The sequence below is a fragment of the Colletotrichum spaethianum genome (genome assembly GCF_022836535.1).
Source record: "Colletotrichum spaethianum MAFF 239500 DNA, contig05, whole genome shotgun sequence".
NCBI lineage: Eukaryota > Fungi > Ascomycota > Sordariomycetes > Glomerellales > Glomerellaceae > Colletotrichum > Colletotrichum spaethianum.
The window spans coordinates 249,519-274,945 of NW_026054775.1; the positions used below are offsets into that span (position 1 = coordinate 249,519).

General features: G+C 54.9%; 9 protein-coding genes across 9 annotated transcripts; 3 read left to right on the forward strand and 6 right to left on the reverse strand.

Annotated features, from left to right (window-relative positions):
• Positions 1–1,221: 1,221 nt before the first annotated feature.
• Positions 1,222–2,817, reverse strand: ColSpa_02620 (acid alpha-amylase; the record flags this gene model as incomplete). The annotated part of the gene is made up of 1 exon (XM_049268832.1): positions 1,222–2,817. The coding sequence occupies one exon, from the start codon at positions 2,815–2,817 to the stop codon at positions 1,222–1,224; it is 1,596 nt and encodes a 531-aa protein (XP_049124789.1).
• Positions 2,818–6,890: 4,073 nt separating this feature from the next.
• On the forward strand, positions 6,891–8,020 carry ColSpa_02621 (4'-phosphopantetheinyl transferase A; the record flags this gene model as incomplete). The annotated part of the gene is made up of 2 exons (XM_049268833.1): positions 6,891–6,974; positions 7,169–8,020. 2 exons carry the CDS (start codon positions 6,891–6,893, stop codon positions 8,018–8,020), a joined length of 936 nt encoding a protein of 311 aa, XP_049124790.1.
• A 687-nt stretch (positions 8,021–8,707) lies between these two features.
• On the reverse strand, positions 8,708–10,021 carry ColSpa_02622 (uncharacterized protein; the record flags this gene model as incomplete). The annotated part of the gene is made up of 1 exon (XM_049268834.1): positions 8,708–10,021. The coding sequence occupies one exon, from the start codon at positions 10,019–10,021 to the stop codon at positions 8,708–8,710; it is 1,314 nt and encodes a 437-aa protein (XP_049124791.1).
• Positions 10,022–10,707: 686 nt separating this feature from the next.
• Positions 10,708–11,741, reverse strand: ColSpa_02623 (15-hydroxyprostaglandin dehydrogenase [NAD(+)]; the record flags this gene model as incomplete). Its single annotated transcript, XM_049268835.1, has 3 exons — positions 10,708–10,989; positions 11,048–11,637; positions 11,690–11,741. The coding sequence occupies 3 exons, from the start codon at positions 11,739–11,741 to the stop codon at positions 10,708–10,710; spliced, it is 924 nt and encodes a 307-aa protein (XP_049124792.1).
• Positions 11,742–12,151: 410 nt separating this feature from the next.
• ColSpa_02624 (putative transporter) lies at positions 12,152–14,132 on the reverse strand (the record flags this gene model as incomplete). Its single annotated transcript, XM_049268836.1, has 3 exons — positions 12,152–13,459; positions 13,507–13,600; positions 13,741–14,132. The coding sequence occupies 3 exons, from the start codon at positions 14,130–14,132 to the stop codon at positions 12,152–12,154; spliced, it is 1,794 nt and encodes a 597-aa protein (XP_049124793.1).
• A 721-nt stretch (positions 14,133–14,853) lies between these two features.
• ColSpa_02625 (mitochondrial GTPase 1) lies at positions 14,854–15,933 on the forward strand (the record flags this gene model as incomplete). The annotated part of the gene is made up of 1 exon (XM_049268837.1): positions 14,854–15,933. The coding sequence occupies one exon, from the start codon at positions 14,854–14,856 to the stop codon at positions 15,931–15,933; it is 1,080 nt and encodes a 359-aa protein (XP_049124794.1).
• Positions 15,934–16,468: 535 nt separating this feature from the next.
• On the reverse strand, positions 16,469–17,413 carry ColSpa_02626 (uncharacterized protein; the record flags this gene model as incomplete). Its single annotated transcript, XM_049268838.1, has 1 exon — positions 16,469–17,413. The coding sequence occupies one exon, from the start codon at positions 17,411–17,413 to the stop codon at positions 16,469–16,471; it is 945 nt and encodes a 314-aa protein (XP_049124795.1).
• An 86-nt stretch (positions 17,414–17,499) lies between these two features.
• On the reverse strand, positions 17,500–18,507 carry ColSpa_02627 (putative HTH La-type RNA-binding protein; the record flags this gene model as incomplete). The annotated part of the gene is made up of 2 exons (XM_049268839.1): positions 17,500–17,794; positions 17,933–18,507. 2 exons carry the CDS (start codon positions 18,505–18,507, stop codon positions 17,500–17,502), a joined length of 870 nt encoding a protein of 289 aa, XP_049124796.1.
• Positions 18,508–20,703: 2,196 nt separating this feature from the next.
• ColSpa_02628 (uncharacterized protein) lies at positions 20,704–22,680 on the forward strand (the record flags this gene model as incomplete). The annotated part of the gene is made up of 2 exons (XM_049268840.1): positions 20,704–21,466; positions 21,788–22,680. The coding sequence occupies 2 exons, from the start codon at positions 20,704–20,706 to the stop codon at positions 22,678–22,680; spliced, it is 1,656 nt and encodes a 551-aa protein (XP_049124797.1).
• Positions 22,681–25,427: the final 2,747 nt, after the last annotated feature.

Consider the following 25,427-nt stretch of genomic DNA (forward strand, 5'->3'; position numbering starts at 1 on the left):
GATGTCGAATTCAGCGTCATGCCAGGCTTCAATTGTTATACTAATGATTATTGCACATTGAAATGGAAGGAAATAGGACAGACAGCTCATTCAATAGTACTGTGCCTCCTATGTAATGAAAACACAAGTTTGCTAGAACCTGAAGTGGCCAACATTAACGTCAAGAGCTGCCTCGTAAAGCGCCGATGACCGGTTGTTTGCATCGCTTCTACAATGCTACAAGGACAATTATTACCACCCAATATATAATATCTACGTACCCCTGTATATTGAATTGGCACTGCATGACCGTGCTAGCCTACGCGGCCCGACGCTCAGCATTCAAGCCATGCGATGTTGAATGCGTCTCAAAACAAGGTAGCTAGCTCTCTCGCCGGCAGTAACACACTGGAGCTTGTTTGAGATAAACCAGGAGTTCATCTCTTCCGCGAACGCTTTCATGCGCTCTCCACGTCCCTCACGCCTGCCGAACCCCCCCCAAGAAATAGGGGTGTTCATCGGCTGTTCCTTGTCTTTCTATATAGCGCGGGCTTTTTTTCTGCGTTACTATCGTGTGGGACCTCTCCTGCCCGTCTCTTATGCAGGACCATTCTCAGCTCCACCTGAGCAAAATACAAAGTCTCAAGAAAAACCTTACAACACCAGGTTATTCGCTGGTCGTCACCGACCCAGCTGCGAGTTCGATCCTCCAATTTTGGGAGTCTGGCATTCCGAATCTGACAGGCTTTTGCCTCCGAGGGTGACAGATACGGATGCCAACCTGCCAAGAGGGTTCACCTAGCCCACACATCCCCCTTGTACCTACCCTTGTCCGAAACAGCACCGCTCCTTTCTAGTATAGTCCGTTTTCCCTTCCCTGGTCCCAACGGCCGACTAGCCAGATGTAGTTCACTTACAACCCTGCCCATTGTTTGTTGCACGCTCGTCGCCATCCGTCCCCTTAGCAACATGCGGCTGCCTCTACGCCTGTGCCGTTGATAACACCACAGGTTGAAACTTGACCTCGAATTTGAGACAACGACTTATAAGTGTACCCAAGGAGAGGGTTACACACATTACACATATTACTATAAGTACTAGACACACAATCGCTTGAGATCTAGAACACGTCTACACAAGCATATATATCCATTAAGTCTCGTCAGACATATTCGCTAACCCCAGAAGGTCCGCTGAACACTCGCACACCTCCGTAACCCACAATCCCATGACACATTGCCCCTATTCCATAATCCTTGTCACAAAGGGCATCGACCGCTTGCTGTACCCCGTGTTCTTGTCCACGGCAACCTTGATGGTGGCACTTGACAGAGGCGCCTTGACGTCGTTGCAGAGCCCGGCGGTTTGCTCCTTGGGCAGGAACACACGGGGCAGGCCTCCGGCGGGCATTTGCACCCAGAGGCGGCCCTTGTCGGCCACCGTGAAGGTCTCGCAGTTCAGCACGTCAACGACCTCGGAGCCGATGGCGAGAAGGTGGACGTTGCGGGCTATGGCGAACATAACGTTGTTCTTGGCGTTGACGCCGCCGTTGGTGTACATGGAGAACATCTGGCCCTTGCGGAAGGCAATGACGCGGCTGCTGTCCTTGCTGCTGTAGGAGAAGACGGCCTGAATACGTTCCGTTGTCAGGAAGTTGGGGTTTGCCTCGGCGGCGTGCACTCGGATCTTGTTCGTCTGCTGAATCCAGCCGTACAGCTCCGAGTTGATGTCGTAGCCGCCCAGCCAGAAGGCCTCGCGGTTGCCGGGGTTGGCACCGCCGCTGTAGTGTTGCTCCTGGCCGTAGTAGACGATGGGGATGCCGTCTCGGAGCATGGAGACGGCGTGCATGTTCTTGGCCAGTGCCATGTCGCTGTTTGCGTGGGCGAAGCGAACCTGGTCCTGGTTTTCGACGAAAGAGCCAAGGACCGTCGTGTCGATGCTGGACATGCTCGCCATCTGGTTGGTGCCCTTGTATACTGTGCTCAGATCGCCATCCACCTTTGAGAAGGCGTCGAAGAACCAGTGGTAGGCGCTGTAGTCCAGGAAGCCATCGAGGACCTTCTGGTAGGGGGCAAGCACATTCAGGTCTGTGTGGCTAATCTCGCCCATCAGATAGACGCCGGCGGCGTCTCTGAAGCCGCCTTCGGTCCAAAACTCAGGCTCGATCTCGAGGGCCGTGTCGATGCGAAGACCGTCGATAGAGTACTTGGCGACTAGGTCCTTGATCCAGGCGGCATATGTTTGGCGGACATAAGGAGACGTGGTAATCAGGTCGGGCAGACCTTCGAGCCAGCAGACCTGGATGGATGGGATGCTGTTCCAGTTGATGTTGCATTTCTTGTGGTAGTACTCGGCCTTGTTGAAGGGGTTGTACTGGGTGTAGTTGCCGGGGTTGGCGTTGAGACCGACGTGGTTCGGGGCGATGTCAACCATCAGGTACATGCCGCGGGCGTGGAGGGCGTCGGCGAGCTCCTTCAGGTCGGCCTCGGTGCCGAAGTGCGGGTTGATGGAGTAGAGGTCCTGAGTCCAGAAGCCATGGTAGCCCTCTCCAGCCCCGTCGATGATTCCGTCAACATTCTTGACGATGGGGGAGATCCAGACGGCAGTGGCGCCCAGGTTCTGGATGTAGTCCAACTTGTTGGTGATTCCCTTCCAGGTGCCACCACAATACAGGCCCGGGGTCACGTCACATGCTGGGGTTGAGCCATCAGAGGTGGCAAAGCGGTCGGTGATGACCTGGTAGATGCTCTGGTTTCGCCATCCAGCCGCGTCCAAGGCTGATGCGCCCTGGATAGCCCCGACGGCCAGCAAGGAGAGGGTTGATGTGAGGGAGAACATAGTGGATGGACAAGAAGATTAAATGTATTATGGCACAAATGTGTAGCCAAAAGAGGGAGGAATAACAAAAGGACAAAGGATACACGATGCAAAGAGGCTTGGCTGGTAACGATTAGGATATAATGCCCGTTATGGACAAACGAATGACAGTAGCACAAGGCAGAACGAGTGATTACCTTGGCTTCAAGCGGAGAGCTTGCAGAGAGAGACCAAAAGCAAGTACGAAGACAGCGGCAGCACAGCACATGTTATACGTTGGCGCCAACGAGGACCAGAAGCCATATTACCAGTATCCTGGCTCTGCCTGCGCCGATGAGCCGCTCAATGGTAACCCCTTTAACCCTCCCCTGTCACTTGTAAGCTCTGTTATTGGCAAACGACGAACCATTTTCCAGATCGAGGGATCCTAGCCGATTCAGGTGAGCCCGGGTTGTCCCTTTTGAACAAGATCCCGACCCCGGTTCCCATCCCAAGATCCACCATCGTGCCTACCCATACGGTGAATTGGCCCATTGCACCCCTTCAGGTACTTCGAGAGTCGATAAGAATCAAACGAATAAAAACCAGGCGAGAGGGAAGTTGAGAAACAGAAGAAAAGAGGTATAGACGCAGTAAGTGAGGAAAGAGATGGTAAAGATCAACTCGTCTTGAATTTCTTAACGAGTGACCCGGCACTACAGAGGTACAATCTACGATACTCACATTCACTCCCGGGCTCCCGCCCGAGGGCCGAAATGCCGTCTACTAGTACTCGGCGCGTAGCCCAGGTTGGTTTATTGTCGACGGAGTATGTGGGTGACATGGTGGCCCGTGCGGTGGCACGGTCAATATGTACGGAAGAAAAATTGGAGTGGCCCTCCACTCCAGTCCCGATTAGTTGGTATTCCACTCTCCCAATTAACCAAGACGACCCATATTGGCCCTTTATTAATGGAAGAGCCGACGAGATCTCGAGTCTTCCAATGGGCACGGTCATATGTGGTGCTTTATGCAGAAACAGATTACCACGAAGGTTTGCCTGACGAAGTACCGAGCATTCTAACGGCGGGAGATCGTGCCCAATGAACCATCGGGTCAGCATTAACAAAGCAGTCCGACCAATAAGCTTCGGTCCCATTTTCGTTCAATAAACAAAGCCTATCAGTATGCATCATCGCGGAAACAACTGCAACTGCCGTACATCGTTTTTCCTTTGCCTCGTACTCGCTACAAGAATAATTTTAGCGAGACGACGGGGATGCTGTGGACTGAAATTTTCATGTCAGCCGGGGTCAAGTAAGCGAAAAAGTCAACCCTGAACTATTCTTTCATAGTATGGCCGAACTATGACTTTAATACAAGCCCGCTGTGTTTCTCAAGCTTTGTTTCCAAAGTAAGACTGTCACCGTGCTTCCAGACTTTGCTTGTATACTCATCATGATGTATCCGGCTAGTCATAAGGAACGTCATCAATGCTGGCATGCCTTCCTTGTGTAAAAAGTAAGCCAGCGTCTTAAGTCGCGGTTGAGAATTCTTAACACTCGTTACGAATGGAACGCCAGTGGTATCTGGCCTCTTGTTGATGTGGTTTCTTTAGAAGGCTAGTGATGATGTGAGTTGGTATAATCAGCAAGCAAGCCACCGCTGTCATTGCCCCGGATCAGGTAAACTTTTGCACGGCTTCGCTGTTGATTGGCCGAATTGGAAAAGTTTCGTTTACTAGAGCTGCTTGGTTCTAGGAATCTTCCCCATATAAGGCCGCGTCCCAGTTAAGATGCAGCGGCAGTTTCTAGAGGCTGACGCAGGCAGCAACTTCAGACGATAATTAATACTGTCGCGTTAACGTCTGTAAGCAATGACGTAGGGCGGCCCAAGACCGCTGGTTTGCGGTACATTTGTGAGGCCACAGCTGTCGGCAGCTGCGCGCAGCTGCCTCCTAAGCACATCGTGTGGGAGCATCTCATGAACCCAGTGCAACAAGCAAGTATAGCAAAGATTAACATTATAACTGGATTTTGCTATGTTTCGGCATCCAAGTCTCTTCGTCATCGTCCTGATCTAACTTCCAGTAGCGCAATGCTCATCTTATCGGTATCCGTTGAGCGCCACCGATCTCCCCCCTCGTTACCCAATCTCTCCCACTCCACTCGTCGGTACCAAAGTCTGGTTGGTCGATGCTCCCGTAGAAGCATCTTAATCCCCCGCACCAACGAAAAGGTCCAGACTCAGCAAGGGACCCTCCGCGCAGTTTCGGGCCCGCACCATCTCTACCCGCAAGGCGGAAGTATGGATACTGATGCGAGCTCATCCCAAGCGCTTCACAGGGCGTGCCCAACTCTCGGCGTTGTGATGGGCTGGTGTAGAAAAAAAGAAGAATAGAAGTTGGAGAAAACAAATTGGCGCCCCTCTCCCGTCCTATCACTCCTCCCTCTCAAGCCCGTCCCTATCTCACGAAGAGACCGGGCTAGGCGAGCATGGACAGCTCCCGCCTTCTCAAACCCGGCTCCTTATCTCGACGAAGAGACCAGGTCCAGGCGAGGCGGGCGGAACATATGGAGGACGGAACGGGAAAGGAATACAAAGACGCCGGTCGCTTCGGGCTCACGCGGCTCTTTCCAGCGAATTCGCGTCATCCGCGGCCAGCCGCACTGGGGCGTTAGCGGTGGTGTCGTACGTTTGGTTGCCCCCGACGCGTGGGCTCTTCGGACGGATCATCGAAGCTTCAAAGCTCGGCGGAGCCTTCTAGCGGTTGTTGAAAGTGGTTTCAAAAAAATAAAAATAAAAAGGAGGTTGACTCTCGACTAGTCTTCGGCTGGCGTCCCCGCCGTAAACCAGGAAAATCGAACAAGAAATGGCTTGCTCGACGCTTCAGATCAAGCCTCTCCTAAGAGAGAGACGACCTTGCCAGCGGAACAATAAAAAGAAAGTGGCACTCCTGGCCCTGCTCGAACGTCGCAACATGGTTATTGGGCTCGCATTCGACCGAGTTCAGATCAGGGCTTGGTGGTTGACGGTCATGGCGGCGGAACGGGGGAGGCCGGGTTCAGACGGTGATAGGAAAACGCAGGAACCTTTGTATGGGTTTGGCTGAGAGGACTCGACTACGTGGCGAATTCTGTAAGCGAGAGTAGAATTGCGCTGAAGAAAAGAAGGAGAAGGGAGGGAAGCAGGTCGAGACGAAGGACGGACGAAGATGTCTTTATAACAAATACGTCCCGGTAGAGTGTTGAAGTCGAGAAAAGGTTTAAGGCGAGAGAGGTGGACGGGCCAAGCGGCCGTTCGGTGTGATCTGCAGCCGCGACACTGCACCACCAACCAGGAAGGGCGCTAGTGGGCGTTGATCCGCCTGATTCCGGGCCCCGAGGGGGGGGGGGGGAGCAGCCAACAGGGAGAGGTTGGGCGCTGTAGCACTTCCAACCAACCCCCGGGCAGTTTCCAGCCCGGGGTGGTGGAAACGTCTCAACCTCCCCCCCTCCAAACACTCACGAGCATCTGTGACAATCTCACCCTCGCGTCAACCAACCGGGCCCAAACCCCCTTCAATGAAACCACGAACGACTCGCAAATCCTCCCAATAACCCGATGGCCTGATGTCTGAAACTTGAGATTGCAAACCATCCGTCCATCACACATCGCCAACCTGCCCGTTTGGCCAAGGAACGGCTTTACCTCTGCCACTCACGCGCGCGCCTGTTGCCAATCTTCGTCGTCCAATTGCTTATCCACGACGCCGGCAGTGGCTTCAACGTCCGCCTCGGCTTCCTCGTCGTCTCGTCAACTTCCTCTCGGCGCCAGCGGGGCGATTGAGTGTCAGAGACGCAGCTTCAACTCGTGGCCAATCCCTCAACCTTAATCAGAGTTTCTTGGCAGGCACATTTCGTCACCTCTTCTGACGACAAGGCGGGTTTGCCGGTTGGACAACAGCCCTACCTGTAGTTTATGCATGCTTGGAGGGCTTCACTTCTAGGAGTTTCTTCTCAAGGCTGCACGCAGACTTACGTCAGTTGGAAACCAAGCGAGCATAGGTACTGCAGAACCATTGTTTCTGGTTCCGACAACCATCTTCGAAACACCCAAAGACCACCTTGTTCAAGATGGCCCCGACTCTCATACAGTGGATCCTGGATACACGGCATTTATGGCCGGAGGCCACTGAAACGAAGCAGCTCGAGCAAGTGGTACGTAGTGTGCCCTTCCTTGATCCAATTCACGCCTGCTCCTTGCCCGTTTTGCGACTCTATCGTCCAAACCCGTCCCGACTGCGAACACTCCAGAAGAAAAAACCCCATCCCAAAACTGCCCCCCTTCCTATGCACACCTTCCCTGTCCCCCCTGGGAGTTGAGAATTGAACTGACGCGAAACCACTACAAGGCATCCCGAGCCCTCGATCTCCTTAAACCCGAAGAACGTAAGGCAGTGCTAAAGTACTACCATGTCCGCGACGCGAAGCTGTCCCTGGGCTCGCATCTCTTGAAACGTTACGCCATCAGCCGATTCTGCGGCGTCCCCTGGCCCGAGGCAACTGCCGTTCGCGACGAGCGCACCAAGCCCATCTTCCGCGCCGCCGACGGCACCACCCCGCTGAGCTTCAATGTAAGCCACCAGGCAGGTCTCGTTGCGCTCTTTGCGGTCCACGGCTATGACCCCGCCAATGGCCCAGTCGACGTCGGCGTGGATGTGGTATGCACGTCGGAGCGCCGCACGAGGGACCACAGCATGCTGAGAAGCGAGGGGTGGCCCAAGTTCGTCGAAGTCCACGCCGATGTGCTCTCGCCTCTCGAAGCGAGCTTCCTTAAGTGGCAGGTGCTCGCCGCCATCCCGCCGGGGTTGAAGCCCGGGGCCTCGGTTGAGGATGCGGCAGACTTTAAGCTGCGGTGCTTCTATGCACTGTGGTGCTTGAGGGAGGCGTATGTCAAGATGACAGGTGACGCGCTTCTCGCGCCGTGGCTGGGAGACTTGCAGTTCAAGAAGTTCAGGCCGCCGGCTCCCGCAGAGAGTTTCGAGGCCGATGGTGAGGCGGTCACGGATCATGAAATTGTGTTCAAGGGTGCCAAGGTCGAGGACGCAAACGTGTCCCTTAAGGCGTTGGGCCCAGACTACATGACCTGCTCAGCCGTCCGGACGCCTCAGCGGAAGGAGGACGGATTGGCCTTCGAATTGGGTCCCTACAAGATGTTGGACATAGACGAAGTGCTTGCTTTTGGGGAGAATCATCAAAGTTAGTGACTCATTTCATCCCACTAATTTAGACAGGCATTCAGCTTCATCAATTCGTCTGATGCTTACTTGGGGGTTGTTATGCCAACCAATGTATCGAAGGGCTTATTGAGCGGCGTCCAAGTGTTTTCCAAGCTTCCCCACCGAAAGAGTGTGATGTAACGTCCGTTCTTGAACAGCAATCAGAGTACACTTTCGCTGGCCATCGTGTCCAAAGTCAATGCATTCTGGACTAAGCTCACGCCGAGTAAAGCATTCCCCTTCCTGCCTCTTACTTTCCAGACTGTATTCGCGTATGGATACTGACGAGAAGAGAGAGTCGATGAGAGTTAAGGAGGGTTCCGCCGATACACATTTGTCATTTTCACTCCGCAGAGTCAGATAGCTGTTGCCAATTCGCAGTCAAAAGACTGTATCAGATGATGAAGACTCCCAAAGTACGACCGACTGGTGTCGATAACGATTGGCCTCGTCCCCTTCAAACAATGCGAGGACATCTGAGCGCCTCAAAGGATTCCCCATCGTAGATGATTGATCCTGGCTTGCCAGCAGATTGCGGTATGGTCACCACGGCGGCACATGTTGGCTCGGCGCAACGGTGCCGTGCCCATGCTTGAACCAACTAACCAACGCAATCAAAGAGAGTCTAAGATGGTTAGAACAGTCGGGGACCACCGATGGGCCGCAAAATGACTATTTCGCAGCTCGCGGCACATCCACCATCGCCAGGTCGGGCCAATGCGAACTCAAATCGAAGATGCCCTTCGGCCTGGTCCACAAACTCGCATGCTTGTCCTCGGAAATCTCCCCAAACGCCTCAACGGGGAACAACCAGAACCCAAGCGCCGGCCGCGGCGCCGCAGCGAGAACCTCGGGCCCATCGAGATCAGGCAAGGTAGGCCGCAACCCGGACGCCGTCGCGAAGCACCCGGCCGGCCGATCTCCTCCGCCTCCGGGCTGCGGGAAATCCCACCCTCGGAACCACCATTGTAGCCGCAGCCAGTTGAAGTCCTCCTCATGTAGCACCCGTGCGGCATCTCCGCGGGTGCGGATGTCCTTCTCCCGGTCCATGGCGATCATCATTCGCACGTCGATGTCGGGGTTCCCCTCGACGTCTTCGGGACGTATGCCGAGCTTACGCAGCATCATCCTCCATCCGAGAGGCCTCTCACGCCAGTCACAAACGCTGCCCCCGATTTTCTGCAGGTCGCGGGAGACGTCCCGGGGGTCCGGGAGAGGTGGGTCGAAGAAGGTGAAGGTTGGAAACACGGGGAAGCCGTAGTTGAAGACGTTGACGCGCATCCAGGTCAGCACGTCAAGAGTGCGGCCGTAGGGGGGCGTGTTCTTGAACCAAATGGTCTTAAGCTTTGTGAGCGTGGCTCTGAACGCAGCGAGAGCGCGGGTGTCGAGGTTGGCGGACATAGGAGATGCCATCTCGGCGATACGGAAGTAGTTGTCTTCAATAACCAGGTGCCGGAGGCCGCTGCCCTGTGGGTCGTAGGCGCGGAGGTCGTGGAGGAAGTCGAAGAAGAGAAGGGGTGCGTTCTCGGCTGAGACCCTGACGTAGTCCCAGTCCATGTTCAGGCGCAGGATGGATCTTTTAGGCCGAACCTTGGATTTGGTTTCAACGCTGGGCTTAAGGTGGCAGGGGATTCGCACGGCGTAGAAGGCCAGTACGGTTTCTCGTGCCTCCTTGTTCACCACCATGATATTCTCCGGAAGCAAAGCATGTCGTGTCACGACAACGACGTTGTAATGGTTCCCACTTATAGGTCGATCTAGGCCATTGAGGAGGGAGTATCGTTCAGCAGTCTTCGCCTCGTTTCCGTTGCCCTTCTTTACTTGCTTCTCGAGGATGACATGTACCATACGATGACGCTGGAGGGCGTGCTTCCAAATCAAAAGGCGGATCTCTGCAGGCAGTTGCGGGAATACGGTGAAGCTGCCGTGGCCAGTCGGAGGGAGGGCTGGGTTGAACAGTTCGAGATGCGGCCGTCTGGGCACCATCGTCACTTAAACGATATCTGTGGTCGTGGCGTCTGATTCTGAAATCACCAGCTTGATAGAAAGGCAAGTATGAATTCCAGAGCCGCCATCGCGAAAGGATGTCATTTCTGACGTAAGGCAGCCAGGAAGGCGGGAGGATTTGGTGTGGCGCCCAACGATGTCTCACTTCATCGAGGCGCAGCTGTAGGCGCTTTGCGACCGACATCGTTGACTTCCCCAATTTGGTAGTTCGGTCAAGTATGGTAGTTTCGATGTGCCAAGACAGTTTTTTATTTTCTCCGCCAACAAGTTATTGAGGAGCCCGACTTCGCGTGGTCGCTCTAGAGTTAGCAGTACTGGCCCATACTCGGATAAATCCGCTACCACATGCGTCCAATATGCTGTTGAAAAGGTAAGTGAACATAGCAAACAAATTTTGCTCAATTCTTGTTCTGGCAGAACTTGTATCTCAGTGACAAGGTCGAGCTTATTACAGCTCCTTTCAGTATGATGAGCCTTCCTAAGGGGTTAGTCGGAATACTCTTGATGAATAGTCATAAGACGAGATTCTACGTGTATTGACACGCCTCTTACCTATCTCTCACTTTATTTTTATTTCTTGAAAAAACTTGTTTGGAATCAAGACACCATTACGAGTCGGTGACTGGCAATAATAAGTGTCGGAAATGTGGAAGCGAGGTCATCGGCTACACCTTTAATCCCTTACGCTCAAGCTCCTTCCAAACCTTTTCAGCTTCGTCAACAATCTGAGGTATCACCGCCCCCTTGCCACTCGGGGGCTCAGCATGATACATGGGCACAACCCTTGTCGCGCCCTTTGTAACCTCCAAGATCGTCCCATCACCGTACTCTGGGTTCTCGCAGAGCTCCAGCATACCTCTCGCAATCTCCTCGGGCTCGATAAACAGCTCTCCGCCCTCGCCTTCTGCAAGGTGCTTCTTCCCCGGGTCCTCTAACCACAGCGGCGTCTGCCGTCATGCCTCAGTATTTTAGTCTTCTCGATCTGGTCAGTATAAGGAGACTCACCATGACCGCCCCCGGCGCAACGACGCTGCATCGGATCCCCAATCGGTCTCGCATGCCCCCTAAAGACCTCACGAACCCATGCAGTCCATGCTTGCTCGCAAAATATAATGGCGTCCCGATCCCGGAAGCGTAGCCTGCGATGCTGCCCACGTGCACCAGACAGCCCTTCCGCTTCTCCTGCGTCCAGTACCCGATAGCAAGCTGACTCAACCGAATCGGGTGCGTCAGGTTCACATCCAGCACGGCATACGTACCGGGCTCCGCGTCTGCCTTGTCGCGAGACTCCGTCTGCGCATTTGTCTCCGTCCTCGGGGGTTCCCAGAACGAGCTCCACGCGGGCTCGAAGATCCCGGCGCCTGGGACGACGATGTCGATCTGGGGGAACGTGGCTAGGGCTTTGGCCCAGAGGCGCGTGAGCTGCGGCCAGGAGGCGACGCTGGTGGATTGGAACAGGGCCGAGGGCCGGTTGGACTGCTGCGGGTGAGGGTATTGGCTCAGGAGGGAGGAGGCGTCGGGGCGAAGAGTGAGGTCGCCTATCATGACGGAGCAGCCGCGCTCGAGCAGAATTTTGGCGAAGGCGAGGTTGATGCCTGTAAGGTGTTAGTGAAGTGTGTTTGTGGAAGGTTTGAAGGGCAAGCGTACCTGATCCCGCGCCCGTGATGATGGCATATTTGCCAGCTACAGACAGCGACATGACTTTAGGAATCTGCGGTATTGGTCGTGTAGCGAACAAGGCTTTCAAAAGGACAGAACAAGTCTGTCTCGACGAGTGTGTGGAGCCGCCTTGAAATAGTTCAGCCGTGTGCAAGTATGTCTTAGACAGAGATCGGTGTATCCCTCGTCCGTTTGCGGGTATGTTTATCCGACGTCGCCTTGAGACTCGGATCCGAAAGGGTTACCGTTGGTAGGAAGTGTTACTTGGAGTACATGGAAGTGGCTGTCGACTGCGGGGCCGTATCTGTTCGGGACGACCTTTCAAAGCAGAGTATCTCTTATGCTAGCGCGACGATGATTTGCTATTCTGAGTGATACGAATGGAGATGTATTATTGAAATGACCTTTTCCCTTCTTTATTAAGTTCTAAACAAGCAACAAATGCAACGCTTATGCTGTCTTGGTGCCTTTCTCCTCATCGGCGACCCGTCTGGTGGCATCGACTGAAGTCACAACACCCTCCCGGCGGCGATCATCCTCGTTGTCCTCCGGCTTGCCTTCTCTGGTGGCCCACCCATCGACGTACCGTAGCGTCTGGCGGCTCCAGATCCTGTTCATGAAGAACAATCGCACCGGGACCAGGATGATGATAATAATCGGAAATCCAGGTGCGGCAACGGTTAACGTTACGCCAAACACGATGCCCGTCAGGACCAACTGCGTAACGGTGTAGAAATGGATCCCGATCCAGCTTGCGCCTTGGGGTAGAGCAGGGAGCTCTGAAATCGGGGTGAGGAGGTGCCAGACCCTGGCCAGGATCGGGTTCACGCATAGTGACTGGTAGCCCATAAACATGAACAAGCCTGCAAGGACCGACGTCGGCGTGAAGCCCAGAACGTGTTGAAACGGAGGCGAGATGAACAGCAGGATCCCCGCCGCCTGGATCAACGGCGAGTACCGCTGTTCGTGCACCCGCAGAACGGGCTTCGCGGGAGGATCGTCGCCAGGCCCAGAGTCGATGGGCGGCTCATCCTCGTAGACCGTGTACATTAGAGACTCGGAGTGGAGTGGTGCTTGCGGTAGCAGCCCATTGGCCGGTGGAATGCCCAGGATTCCACAAATGATCGTTGTCGTGCCGAGAAGCATGACATCCCACGCATAACCACCTGGCTTCTGGACTCCGTACCTCTTGGCTGTGCAGATGATGCTGCTGATCTCGTGGTCAAAGTAAAAGAGGACGGTGATGATGAGGCCCGGGATGATGGCGATGAATATCCATCCAATGGGGAGCTTCCAGAACTCGACAAAGAAGTATTCCCGGCTTGGCGACGAGGGCCTGAACGTCTTGGAGACCTCGAGCCGGTTGTGGTCGAGGTGGGCCAGGTCACCAACGTACGGCATGCCGATAAAAAAGATGATGGAGATGGCGGCGGCGTACTCGGTCAGGCCCATGCGGACGTATCTGTGGAACAACGGCTTCCACGAGACCGCCGTGGACAGGAAGATGGCAAGCAGGCAGGTTCCCGCAGCGCCGATGATGGAGTACAGGAAGGCGGCGAGTGAGACGATGGCCTTTGTGCGCTGGAGCTCGAGGACCGCCTTGTGGAAGTAAATGACGCTGTTGAGGAGGGAAAAGATGTCGGCGCTGAAATCTGTAACGTATTGCATGGTGTAGTCGTGGGCGTTGAAGATGGCCAGGAGGTAATGCATCCAGCCGGAATGGATGAGCGACCATGCCATAAAGGGCAGGAAGGGGATCTGAAGGAGTCAGTATGATAGAGTACTGCAGTGCGAGCCCAACATACCTTGAATGAGTTCTCGCATAGACTGTATATGTTCTCTGCTAGTACTGAAAATGGCCCAGTCACACCGAGGATCGTCAACGGCTGAGCCGAAAACCTAAAAGGCGTGTTAGTCTCCTCCCATACAAACCAGATTTTTCCCTCTTGAGAAACAACTCACATCGCAAAGATGACACCGCAAAGCCCAGTACTAAACACAACCTCAATCGTGCCCCATGACTCCCCGTCAGGACGAACAAGTCGCTGGCAAACGTGATACCGGGCAAGATGTTGGTGAAGAAGACATATATCGCACTCGCTAGCACGAGCTGGTTAAAGACAGTCCAGTCGGAGTAATACCGCAGCCTGAAATTTCCAAAATCCTCCTTCAGCAGCCGGAACGGCCTCAACTTGCCATCTCTGCGGAAGTAACCCCGCCACCGGCCGCTGCGTCCTTCCGAGCTCGTATCCCCAGCGGACGACACTTCACGAGCCTCTCGCTTGTCAGAAGAACTCCAATCCACACGGTCATCGGTGTGGCCGTGCGACTCGCGGACCGGCGTTATGACATCGTCTTGAGATCGCGGCGACGTTGCTGGACCGTTTTCACGGTCGTCGCGTGGCCCCGCGGCCGCGGGGGTTGTTGTCATTCAGACGAGGTCCACGATGCGCAATGGACCGCGACTTGATACCAAAGAATACGGGAGAATGATTGTCAATAATTGAGCCCAGTGTATTACGTTTTACCTAGAAACACACAGCATGAACGACAGCAAAAGCATCATGTTAAACGCCGTGAAAGAGAAAACAGAGAGAAGTCCAAACACCCCAAAACCCATTAGACGGTGCTGCCCGACACGCGGCCAGGGCAAGTAGATTTAAGTTTTCGTCCCAACTCGCTACCAACTATCCCAGCATCGTTTCCCGGTCTCTGTGTCACTTGCTCGAAGCGTAAAGGTTAGGCTGTTTCGACAAATCGAATTTGCCTTGATTCCCACGTGCTGTTATTGGCTCTCTTGGCATATGTGGATCTTTTGCAGAGTTCGGTTGAGACTACTGAACGAGAGGCTCGGCATCTGACGTCACGGCTGGTGGCAGGGCCAGCAGAGTGCCCCTCCGAGTTAAGGGGTCCTATGGTCCAATCATATTATGCGCGAACAGCCAAGGCTGTGAGACACCATGGCCAGGCTGAAGAAATTTTGAAATAACTGCAATTCTCCAATCATCACCCGAATCATCAGCGCCGGCCCCAAGCGCCCATCAATCGCCCGCATAACAATGCGTGCTCAAGCCATATAGAATAAACCTATCACAGGGCACTCGAAACAAGTCCCTCCTCCGAAACCCCCCCCACCTCATCCTCCCGAAACGATGCTCCCGACTGCCGCGCGCTGGGCCTTCGCGCCCCGCCTCCACTTCGCCGTCTCCGAATCCATCCCCCGCTCCTACTACCTCGGTCACCACCACGCCGCGCTGCGCGACATTTCTTCACGCCTTTCGGACGTCGGACTGGTCCTCGAGTGCCGCGACTACCGCGTCCCCATAACGAGCTGGAACCCTGTCCTCGATCGCGCCGTGGCCGGCCGCGAGCGCATCGTCGTCTATACCCACCGCGACCTCGGCACCGACAGCCCCGCCGCCGTCGAACACGCGCTGCGCCGCTTCCACCGCGGCCACTCCGCCGTCGGCGGCACTCCGCAGCGCGTCGTGTTTTGGCGGAAAGATGACCCGGCGAGTACGAAGCAGCTCCTTTCCGAAATCAGGAGCGTTGCGCACTCCGTCGACAGTCTAACGGGCATGCGCGCGCTGGTCGTCGGCATGCCCAACGTGGGGAAGAGCACGCTGCTCAACAAGCTCCGCGTGCATGGTATGCACAAGAAGCCCAACGTCGCGAAAGTCGGCGCGCAGCCTGGCGTGACGCGCAAGCTGGGGTCGCCGGTGCGCATCCTCGACTCCGAGGGGGACGGCGGCATGGGGCTCGGCGAGGGCGTCTTCGTGCTCGACACGCCCGGTGTCTTCATGCCCTATGTGTCGGAAGCCGAGAACATGGTGAAGCTCGCGCTCGTGGGCTCCGTCAAGGACGACCGCATCCCAATGGAGATCCTCGCCGACTACCTTCTGTACCGCCTCAACCTCACCGGCCCGAGCGCGTACGCAAAGTACTCCGAACCGACCAACGAGGTCAATGAGCTACTCCTAGGGGTTGCACGCAGGACGGGAAAGCTCAAGGCCGGCGGAGAGGCGAATGCGGACAGCGCGGCAGACTGGATCATCAAACAGTGGAGGGCCGGGAACCTGGGCAAGTTTGTGCTCGACGATATCAGCGACGAGGCGTTCAAGCAGAAAGAGCTTGCGAGAGAAGGCCAAGGCCCCCTCAGCATGAATCAGGCACGGAGGAAAGAGAAGGAAGCAAGAAAAGAAAGAGCTCTCAATAAGAGCAAGGCGATTTAGGACACAAAGGGACAAGCTGTCCGTGTTGGAACTATAGAGAGATACCCCACACTATGTATCATACATGTAAACAAAATGTTGGTTTGTAAGAAGGCGATTTTGTACACCAGATGCGTCAAAGAAACAAAGTAGATCCTGCTCGAACAGCTCTAGACAAGGTCCAACTCCGACCCAACGTGGATCCGTCTTACCATGGACAATCACCCGCAACACTGAGACTCGCAAGTGTCCGGGGTATCCGACATTTCTCCTCTAACCTGACATTATCAACTGACAATAGAACCGCAAACCGATGCATACAGGGGAGCTTCTGACAACCCGAGATGACCTTTTCAGCAGGATTTTGCTCCGATACATTTTCAACACCCCCAAGAAACCGTGAACGCCAATAAGCATCAATCCGTAGAGGGCCGTCGGATGCCACCGTCAATAGGCCTTTGATATCATACTCCGAAGTGAAACAGACTCTCTCATCTTGGACGAGCGACGATTCACTTATATAAAAGCCAAGAAAACAGCCAACAAATATTCCCGCTCAGGAAGCATACTGATTCTGCCATCGCAATAGATCCCGAGTGAGAACGTCCATCATCTCTACGCAGTTGAGCGCCTTGAACTCCTTCGTTTCGGATCGATTCTCGTCTGCTGCCGCGCTTGTGATGGGGGAGTTCTTCGACTCGGCGTTGGTGTCTCCATTAACGCTGATTTTGGGTGCTTCGGGCGCAGCCGTTACGCGGGGGCTTTGCTGCTGAGAGCTGTTTTGGCTACTTCTTGATCCCGGAAGTGCCTCGCCTGCCAACTCAACTTGCGTCTTGGATATGAAATCGAGGAATGCCGAAACTCTACGCTTCATGTCGTTCATCGACACTTTGCTATGGGCGCTGTTTGCCTTGCTCCTTGCACTATGTTTGGGGTGGTCGGCGTGGGTGTGTCTTGTTGTACCGGCGCCGGCATGGTCGTCATGATTCCTTCCAATATCTCTAGACATTGACCGCGCTGGAGTATCTTCGTTATCGTCGCGGTCCTTGGTGTATTGGTTTCGGCCTTTTCCTCTTTTCTGGTTATTGCGACTGGTCTTCTTATGCGAGCTTCCGACAGGCACCTGGTTCGCTGGCGGGGTGTCTGGGGTCGGCGCAGAGGATGGGGGTGCTTCGGCTGGCACCGCCGCTTCCGTGCTGGGCTTGACGGCAAGGCGAGGAGGTGCGGGAGGGGCCTCTTCCGACGGATCTGATTCTGCGCCCATGTGAGCTTCAGGTTCCTTACCCGGAATCGCGGGGGTTGTACCCTCAGCCCTCCTCCTGTCTGCACGACCCTTTCGTCGATTTGCTGCCTCGGCCCGCTGCCTGTCACGCTCTTCACGCTCCGACTTCTCACGTTGAGTCCGGGCGGCACGAGGTTTCTTTATTTGGCCGTTCCGTGTGTTGTTTTCCTCGTCTGTGTCGTCTTCGATAGCTTCGGTCTTCTCGGGAGGTGGCGACATGGAAGGGGAGCTTGTCCGCTGCCTCTTCAAACTCGTCAAGTTCCTATAGCGGTGAGCGAAAGCCGTTTGAGAACCCAACCAAGCACTTACTCCTCGCTACCACTGCGACCTCGCTTTGCTCGTCTTGAGCCAAGCTCCGTTGCTTCCGGGACGGTTTCTTCTTTGCTGGCTTCAATGGCGCGTCGCAGCTGCTCGTCTTCGTCGTATGCAGCGTCCCGGCTGTTCATCGTCGACCTTCTCTTCGAGGCCTGGGCCGCAGACGAAGCACGACCATTCTTACTTGTTTCCTTGGGTGACCGGGTGCCATCCTTGACTAGCGACGCGGCCCGAGATGTAGAACGCGACGGGCGGTTGAGAGGAAGGTAATTGGAATACCGTTGCCTGTGGAGAGTAACGTTAGCAAACAGAGAACGATTGAGGCGTGGTATCCAGGATGCGATGCATTCCGCATTGTAGTGTTCGGTAACCAATGGCAGGGGACGACAAAATCTCGCGGAGGAAAAATTGAAGGCTACTTACCCATTGCTAGCCGCATGAATCTTGTGTAAGTCCTTTCGACATTTCTCACAAAAGTATTCGTCAGGAGAACTTTCTTCAGTGAAAATCCCAACGCAAGCACCGTGTTGCCACACTTTGCAGACGTCGCACTGGACAAACAGCCCAGAGACCTCATCTGACAACTCGATGCTAGCGAAAAAGCCTGGCTCCGGATTGTGCTTCCCGTGCTTGGAGTCCTCCTCAAAAGGTGGAGGCCCCGGGTATTCGTCGAAGCCGCAGACGCATCGTACGGACTCGTCGTCCTCTTGCACATCGTCGCTTCCGATAGCCATATCGTATGGGTCGACGCGAGCCTTGTCGCGGATGTCCTCTTGGGCGCGAGTTCTGCGTCGCAAAGGAAGGGCTTCGTCCAGGTCTTCGGGCGGCTCGGAGGAGAGGGAAGCGCTCGGGGTGGATTTAGCGGAAGAGGTCTTGTTGAGGGATCTGGTGGCCCTTTCGCCCCGACTCGAAAGACTCGACGTTGTTGAAGATTGCTGTGATTGAGAGACGGTGTTGCCTCGGGCTCGTGAAGAACGTCGAGGAGAGGGGGGTGCCATTGAGGCAGCGCAACGGGAGGGCGGAGAGAAGAGGGCGGCGAGGAGGGATTCGGGAGAGGGAGGAGGAAGAGTCGGCGGGGACGTGTGACTGACGCAGTGGGAATGCTAGTTGTGGTAACGTCGGAGCTGGGAGACAGATGATGAGATTGAGACGCCGAGGCAAGGCGAGGAGAAGTGAGGTAACGAGAGTGGGCAGAGAGCGGGCGGGTTGTTGTGGTTGTGGTTTTGGTGGGAGGGCGGGCGAGCGAGAGGGTAGGAAGAAATAGGCGCGACTCGCACGTCAGGCTAATGAGAAGAGAGGACTCGGGTACTCCAACAAGGCTCTTGAGGGGATCGAACAGTTCGCATGTCTGACAATCGGGGACAAGGTCAAAATCATGTCGTGACAGGTCGAGAGAGAAGAGAGAGCAAGAGGAGCCGGAGTGCGGAGGTGGGAAAAAGGTCAGAGAGAAAGTGAATGCGCCCCGGAGACTGGCTTTGGGTGAAGGAGACAGGCAGGCGACGGGCTGGAGGAGCAGCACCACACGCTTCGGGTCTGCAAAGTGCGGTGCGCCGCCGCTTCTCTTGCTCTGGCGTGCAGTGCCAGGGAGCTGCCGCTCAGGTGCCCTCCGAGCGACACACCCCAGGGGGGAAAACAGCCAGCTCTGCGGGGCTGGGCCACTGTCAATGGTTGCTCTCGCTGCTCTCGCTACGTACCCGTGCCAATTGTGCTGCATAATCCCTGCACAAAGCGAAGGTAGATGGGATTTGTGTCTGGTGCCGTCGGAAAAACCTGGCGATGACAGTCTGGGTATCGGCGACTCAGGATAGCACTGTGTCTTGCCCACAGATTACCCTCCAAATGGTAGAAAAATGGAGTACTGGAGACAAAGTGAGCAGGGATTTTCTTCCGAACCCGTCATCCAGCACAGCAACGACCCCTCGCCGGAAGGGCCAAAATCGCCTTACAGTCCACGGTTGTCCCGCGCTAAACGGTGCTCGTGTATTCTCGAGGCCGGTTCAATCGCCCGTGCCTCTGTTATTGCAACGAGCTGCCTTTGTAGAGCACACAGTGTGTGCTGTCTGCCACCTTTCTCCTACCCGCGCTCCGTCCAGGCAGTGTCACTCCCACCTTATCCCTCGCCCGCCTCGACCTCTTAATCTCATTCACCGGGGCCAAGCTCATCACTCACCACTCACCACTCGACCTTGCGCCCAACCCCCCGGCGGTCCATCCGCAGCGGAGCCCTGGCTTGCTGACCTAATACGTTTCGAGCGGCCCTGGTTGACCTACGTCTCCTAATCACACACCAGACATTATCAAATGCTGTCATTAGCAATCAAAGCTGGGGAATTCGATTTGTACGTTGGCTTTTCCGCAATCCTCGATACTCGCAGAGCTTGCATTCGCCGTTTCTGTCGCCCTTTGCATCTCGACCTCGTCTTTTGTTCGGCTGCACTATTTGTCTTTTGGAGTTCCTGTGCGCCCAAAGTCGAACGCGGAGCAGACCCAGCCGAATTCTGGTGGACCGAGTTGGTATGCCCGCTCCCCTCTTCTGTCGACAAGGCGAGGCCCGCCCGTATTTTTACCGCCTCACTGCGCAGCACACCCGTGGGCTCTTTCAAGTGGAAGGGAAAGCTGCCAAATCGGATCTTGCTGAATGTACAGGATGTGTTTGTCTGGCTGGGTGTTGGCCAGATCTCTGTTGCGGACACACGCTGATGGTTGGGCAAACTCAGGAATCAAGGGTTACGAGCTCCTCCCCCCATTTAATACGGACCCTCCACCCCGAACCGCCCAACCCGCCGACCGCCATCCCCGAGCGCCTTTTGCTGTAGTTGAGGAAGAAACCAACTCTGCCACTGCTTGCAGCCTCGAGCTTCATTGCGTGAATCGTCTTCCCCGCGGTGGTTTGCCTTGGATGGCTCGTAGCATGAGGTGTAATGGGTATGCCTCGCTCTTCTCCATCTCCAACCTCCGCCACACCCTTGCAACATCCACCCTTTCGACCACTGCTTTCGCGAAACGTTGTCACTGCTGTCCTCCGCCGTATGTCAGGCGCTTCCTCATATGCGCATGAGATGCCGGAGTTGGCTGTGGCAGCCGACTGCATAGGTCATGCGCCTCTGAAGCTCACCGGCTTAAGGCTCTATCACTCGACCAAGAAGCTTGCTAACCTCGATGGCTCTTACTTGGAAGCAGGTCATAATCGAACAATGTCTCCCGAAAGCGTCTCATCCTTGTTCCCTCAGAGGCCGATCCGTCCTTTGCCGAAACGTCGCCTGCGGGAACGCCTTTCCCCCGAAGTGGCGGATTCCATCGAGTACCCCCCGGCGAACCAGAACTCCAGCCCTCTGTTTTACTACCCCAATATTGTACGAGATGAGCTTCCGTCAAGGACGGGAGGACTAAACGGTACGAGTCGAAGCGGGGTTGGATACGAGAACAGCCCGCGAGGTGGCGGCGGAGGAACCGGGGAGAGTGACGAGGAGGAGTTGGCCCTCAGCAGCAGCAAAGTTGTCCGTCGTTCACAACCAGAGATCCTAAACCGCGTCTCGACGATGCCTCCGAAGCCAGAACACTCCAAACATCCGAATCCGCAACCCCCACCCTCGACAACATCTTCCGCGGATGGCTACGAGTCCTTTGAGAATACCAACAACAAGAAGAAGCGGAAGATTCCTACTGCTGGAGATTCAGCGCTCCCTGGTGTGCATTCGCTAGGCGAGATGAATTCTATGGGTGTGTCAGCGGCAACGTCTCCGTCAAACGACCAGGGTGACCTCGCTGGATCAGTCTTGTCGTCATACTATGGAGCTGGAAGCTTCGTTGCCAACAACCAAGGCATCTCAGGGCCAGGGAGAGGCAGATTTGGCAGGTCGAGGAATGGGAGAAGTCCTCTGAGAGCTTTGTCCGACGCAACAAGTAACTGGGTCGGAAGGGGAGCCAAGATCCGGCAGCCTCAATGGGCAACATCAAGTAAGTCAATCCCCCTATTGCAATGCCTTATTTTCTGTTCTTCAAAAACGAAAGACGTGAGAAGCACTACGGGATCAACGGGACTTCAAAGCCACTTTGGCTACATGCTGCTGGAAATGGATTTTGGGGGCCGCGCCTGCTTGCAGGTCAGTCGTGCTTTCCCACTTTGATTTCCAGTATATGCCGCCGCACCTTACCTCACCTTGCCTCACCCTTCCTTCTCCTTCTGCACCTCCACCAGCTTTCTTGTACTTTCTTTCACAACAAAGGCCAAACGTTGGCAACATAAAGAATGCGCTGCTGACTTTTTGCTTTCTTCAGGCGAAAACCACGGAATCATTTCTAGTGCCATCGCCAATGCCGAAAAGCTCCCCTCGACCCCAGGACAGGAGAACGTGAGCCTTCTGCATCAGCATTCCTCTAGTGCCAAATCCAGCCCAACTGCTACGCAATTCACCTTCACCTGCGACTCCCCCGTCTCCAAGCCTCAGTGGCCAGGGACTGATCCTACCGGTTCACAGCCTGGATACGGCCCCGGCGGCAAAGCCAAACATAATTCAATGACGACACAGAATCCATCAGACCTGGCTAGCGCGCATGGAGGCCAACCTCCAGCGCCAACTGGCAAAGCAAATGCTCAGCCTGGGGCGTCAAAGAAGAAGAGCCGTCGTCGAGCCGAGAAGGAACTTCGAATGGCAGCCAAGCAGCGTCACCAAGAAGCGGAGTACAAATACTACAACAACCCGCCCAAACCTGAGGATATGTGGATTTGCGAATTCTGCGAGTATGAGCGAATCTTTGGCGAGCCTCCCTACGCCTTAATTCGACAATACGAAATCAAGGACCAGAAGGCCCGTCGCAAGGAAGAGGAAAGGAAGCGTCTTCTGGAAAAGGCCAAGGCTAAGAGCCGGAAGGGCAAAAAGCCAGCCAAGTCGCCTGGGAAGACGGCGTCACCTCAGAATCTGTCCCAGGACCAAGGTGGCAACGCGCCCATGGTTGCCGCTGTGAGTAACTCTACTCATGATGACGAATATGCCGACGACTATCCGCATGACAATGAGGACTTTGAAGATTCTTATTCTCAGGAGGATCCACCGATGCTTTTGAGCGACGACCCTGACGGCGATCAAGAGCATGATTGCACATGCCCAACGTGTGGCGACTGCGGAGGACGCGAGAAAGAAGTTGACGATCCCGGCGATACTGTGCACTGAGAGGTTGCCTGATAAGGCTTCGCTGGGCACATCGCAACTGTCGTGTGGTTGCATCTCTTTTTCTTTGACCTACGCAACATAACTCCTTCCTTCATGACACCTTTAAGGCGAAGTGGATACGGTGTGGTTGGGAGAACACGAATCGAAGGATGATACTGGATATATGGCTGCCAGGTGTGCGAAACGTCGATCGCCTTTGGGGATTCGTCAAATATCAACAGCGCGGTCCATCGACATGGTTGGAAAATTCGCTTGTGAAACCCTTCCCTTTCGATTGTGGATTCGGCATCGACACTAATACGACAAACCAACATTATTATCGACCACAACCCCTGCGGCCCGAGCAAGCCAATATGAGCTAACGGTCTTGGATTACAGTCGGCAACGTCGAGTAAGAGTCCAACCAGGCTCATACTAGACTATTAGATACTGAGCGTTTGAGCCACAAATATCTTGTCTAACGAGGAGAACACACAGCGAAGGAATAGAACATAAATCACAGAAGCAAGATCCTTGAGATGCGTCTAGACATGAGGCTCTTGCATAAAGCCCTTTTCGCGGAGGTTTCTACGAGACATACCTAGCTTAGACCACGGAAGCCACTCTGGCGGAATCACCACACTCACATGAAATACAATAGCGTCAGTGATAGTTATTGTGTTAATGCATAGTGAGTGACTTGATGTGCGCATTTATCGGATATGACGTCACAAATAGCTGCACTGACTGCCTTAGCGGCCGGCCTAGGCTCCTCCCTCCGTCGCGAGGTTAGGCTGATGACACGACACAGCACCTTGCCTTATTAAGCGGCTCTTTTAATGGATCATGTCCCCGTCACTGCTCAGAGTCTTTTACGTTGATCTTTGCCGTGCCGCCCAGTAGACTGTGTCGGAAGAGATTGGATCGCATGGTGCGGTGAGTGCGTTATCAGCTCCAGCCATCGATTCTGAGCTGCCACGAGGGGCTGGCAATCAGCTAATATAGCCCTTCGTTAGGCGGAATACAAAGATTAGTAGACCTGAGAATAGGTAGCTTGTCCGACCGGAGAAGGCCGCAGCGCAGAGCCGGAGGTGGCACCACCACAGTCTCTAACTACGCTACCCGCCCGGGAATGACGGCCTTCCGGGAGTTGGGAACCTGGTACGTAGCTGGCCCAGACCAGAGTTGATCTGCCCCAACCCTCTGCCATTGATCGTGCAGTCGGCAGAGCATGCATGGACCTTGAATGCCCTTTGGAGAATGGAGTTGTGGTGACGTTGGGGATGCTGGATGGATCGGAGTGGCATTCCGGAGGGTCCGATCCGGAAGGCGGCGGGGTATTGGATGCCGGAGAGTTCTCGACGCTGTTTCGCCTGGCACCATCCGCCTGGGACAAGGTAAGAAGGAGCAAAAGAAACTTTTGGCTTCACCATCCGCCAGAGCCGTCCCGCGTAAGCCGTCTACGCGTTGTCCGCGGGAAGAGTCTCCAACAAATCATGGCCGCGTGAAATTGACTAGGGGGGGAGCAGACGTCCAGAGGAGGACAGGAGGGACAGAAAAGCTTCGCTGTCAGTCAGGCCTGAAACAACCCTGTCCAGTCCACCGCCCCATGGTTCTGCGAGATGTCGATCAGTTGCTCCACAGGAGGTTCGGCACTCAGATCATTGATGCGCACCCGCAGGCGGTAGGTACATCTGGCAGTCTACCTATGTGGTCCGTCGCCAGCTGATTTCCCTGAGAGGTCTGCTCTCTCAAAGGCGGGCGGACGGGAGGCTTGTTGGTTCTCCGGTCGGCTGCCTCACTAAACCGACTAGTCAGATAGCTTTGCATGTTTTTTTTTAAAGCCGTCAAAGACAAGACAAAGGGCGCAGCGGACGGAACAATAGAACAGGCAGACGTCACGGATTGATTTGTGTTCCCATTTCGTAACATTCCACAATTGCATCGTCCAAAAACTAATGGCTCTCAGACTCTGTGTCTTGGTGACGATGCCTTACACGTGTATAGCAGACACCTTGGGCCGAGAGTTTTGTCTTTATTGGGCCGGCCAATGCTTGCGAAACACAGGGTGCCAGGTCATCGAAGGTGTCACGATTGCGCAGCGGGCCAGCCAGCGACAAGTCGCAGTGGCCAGCAGGAACATGGTTAGCAAAAGGGCCCGTCGGATTGGCACCCTCCTTCTTGCGAGACACTGGGCCAAATTTGGCTTGGTGTCGTCCCAAAACAGAATGGCGGCTGAGCCGAAACAAGGGTGATTCCAGTTCTTGTCCAGCAAGAGAAGCGTCGAGCCATGTACAGCGGTAAGGTGCATTGGGCAGGTGCAGGCCTCTGCTGGGTTGCTGCAGTCAGTGAAGATGGAATGGGTCCCGAGTCTCCCCAAGGTCGAAAATTGGGAAATGAAAGCAGTGCACGGAGCAGGGCCCCCCATTGTGGCTGAACCCAACTCACCTCTTCCGTCATCATCCCATCCCATCCCGTCCTATCCACGTCCCTCTAATCCACCAGCTTCCCTCTCACCCCAGCTTGCCTTTTTCTCCCCCCCGGACATCACCAATCCACCACCACGCCGGCTCCGTCCTCATATAACGCAGAACTCTCTTCTCAAACGCCTCTTCCCCCCACTCACCGAGGCCTATACCCTGCTTTTTCTTTTTACCAGTTTCTCTTCACGTGCCTTTGTGTTCATACAGACTTTTAATCTCATGCGACCTGCCACGAAATCGTCCCAGGCCTTGCGCCGTTGATCGACATTTCCGAGACCAGCAAAC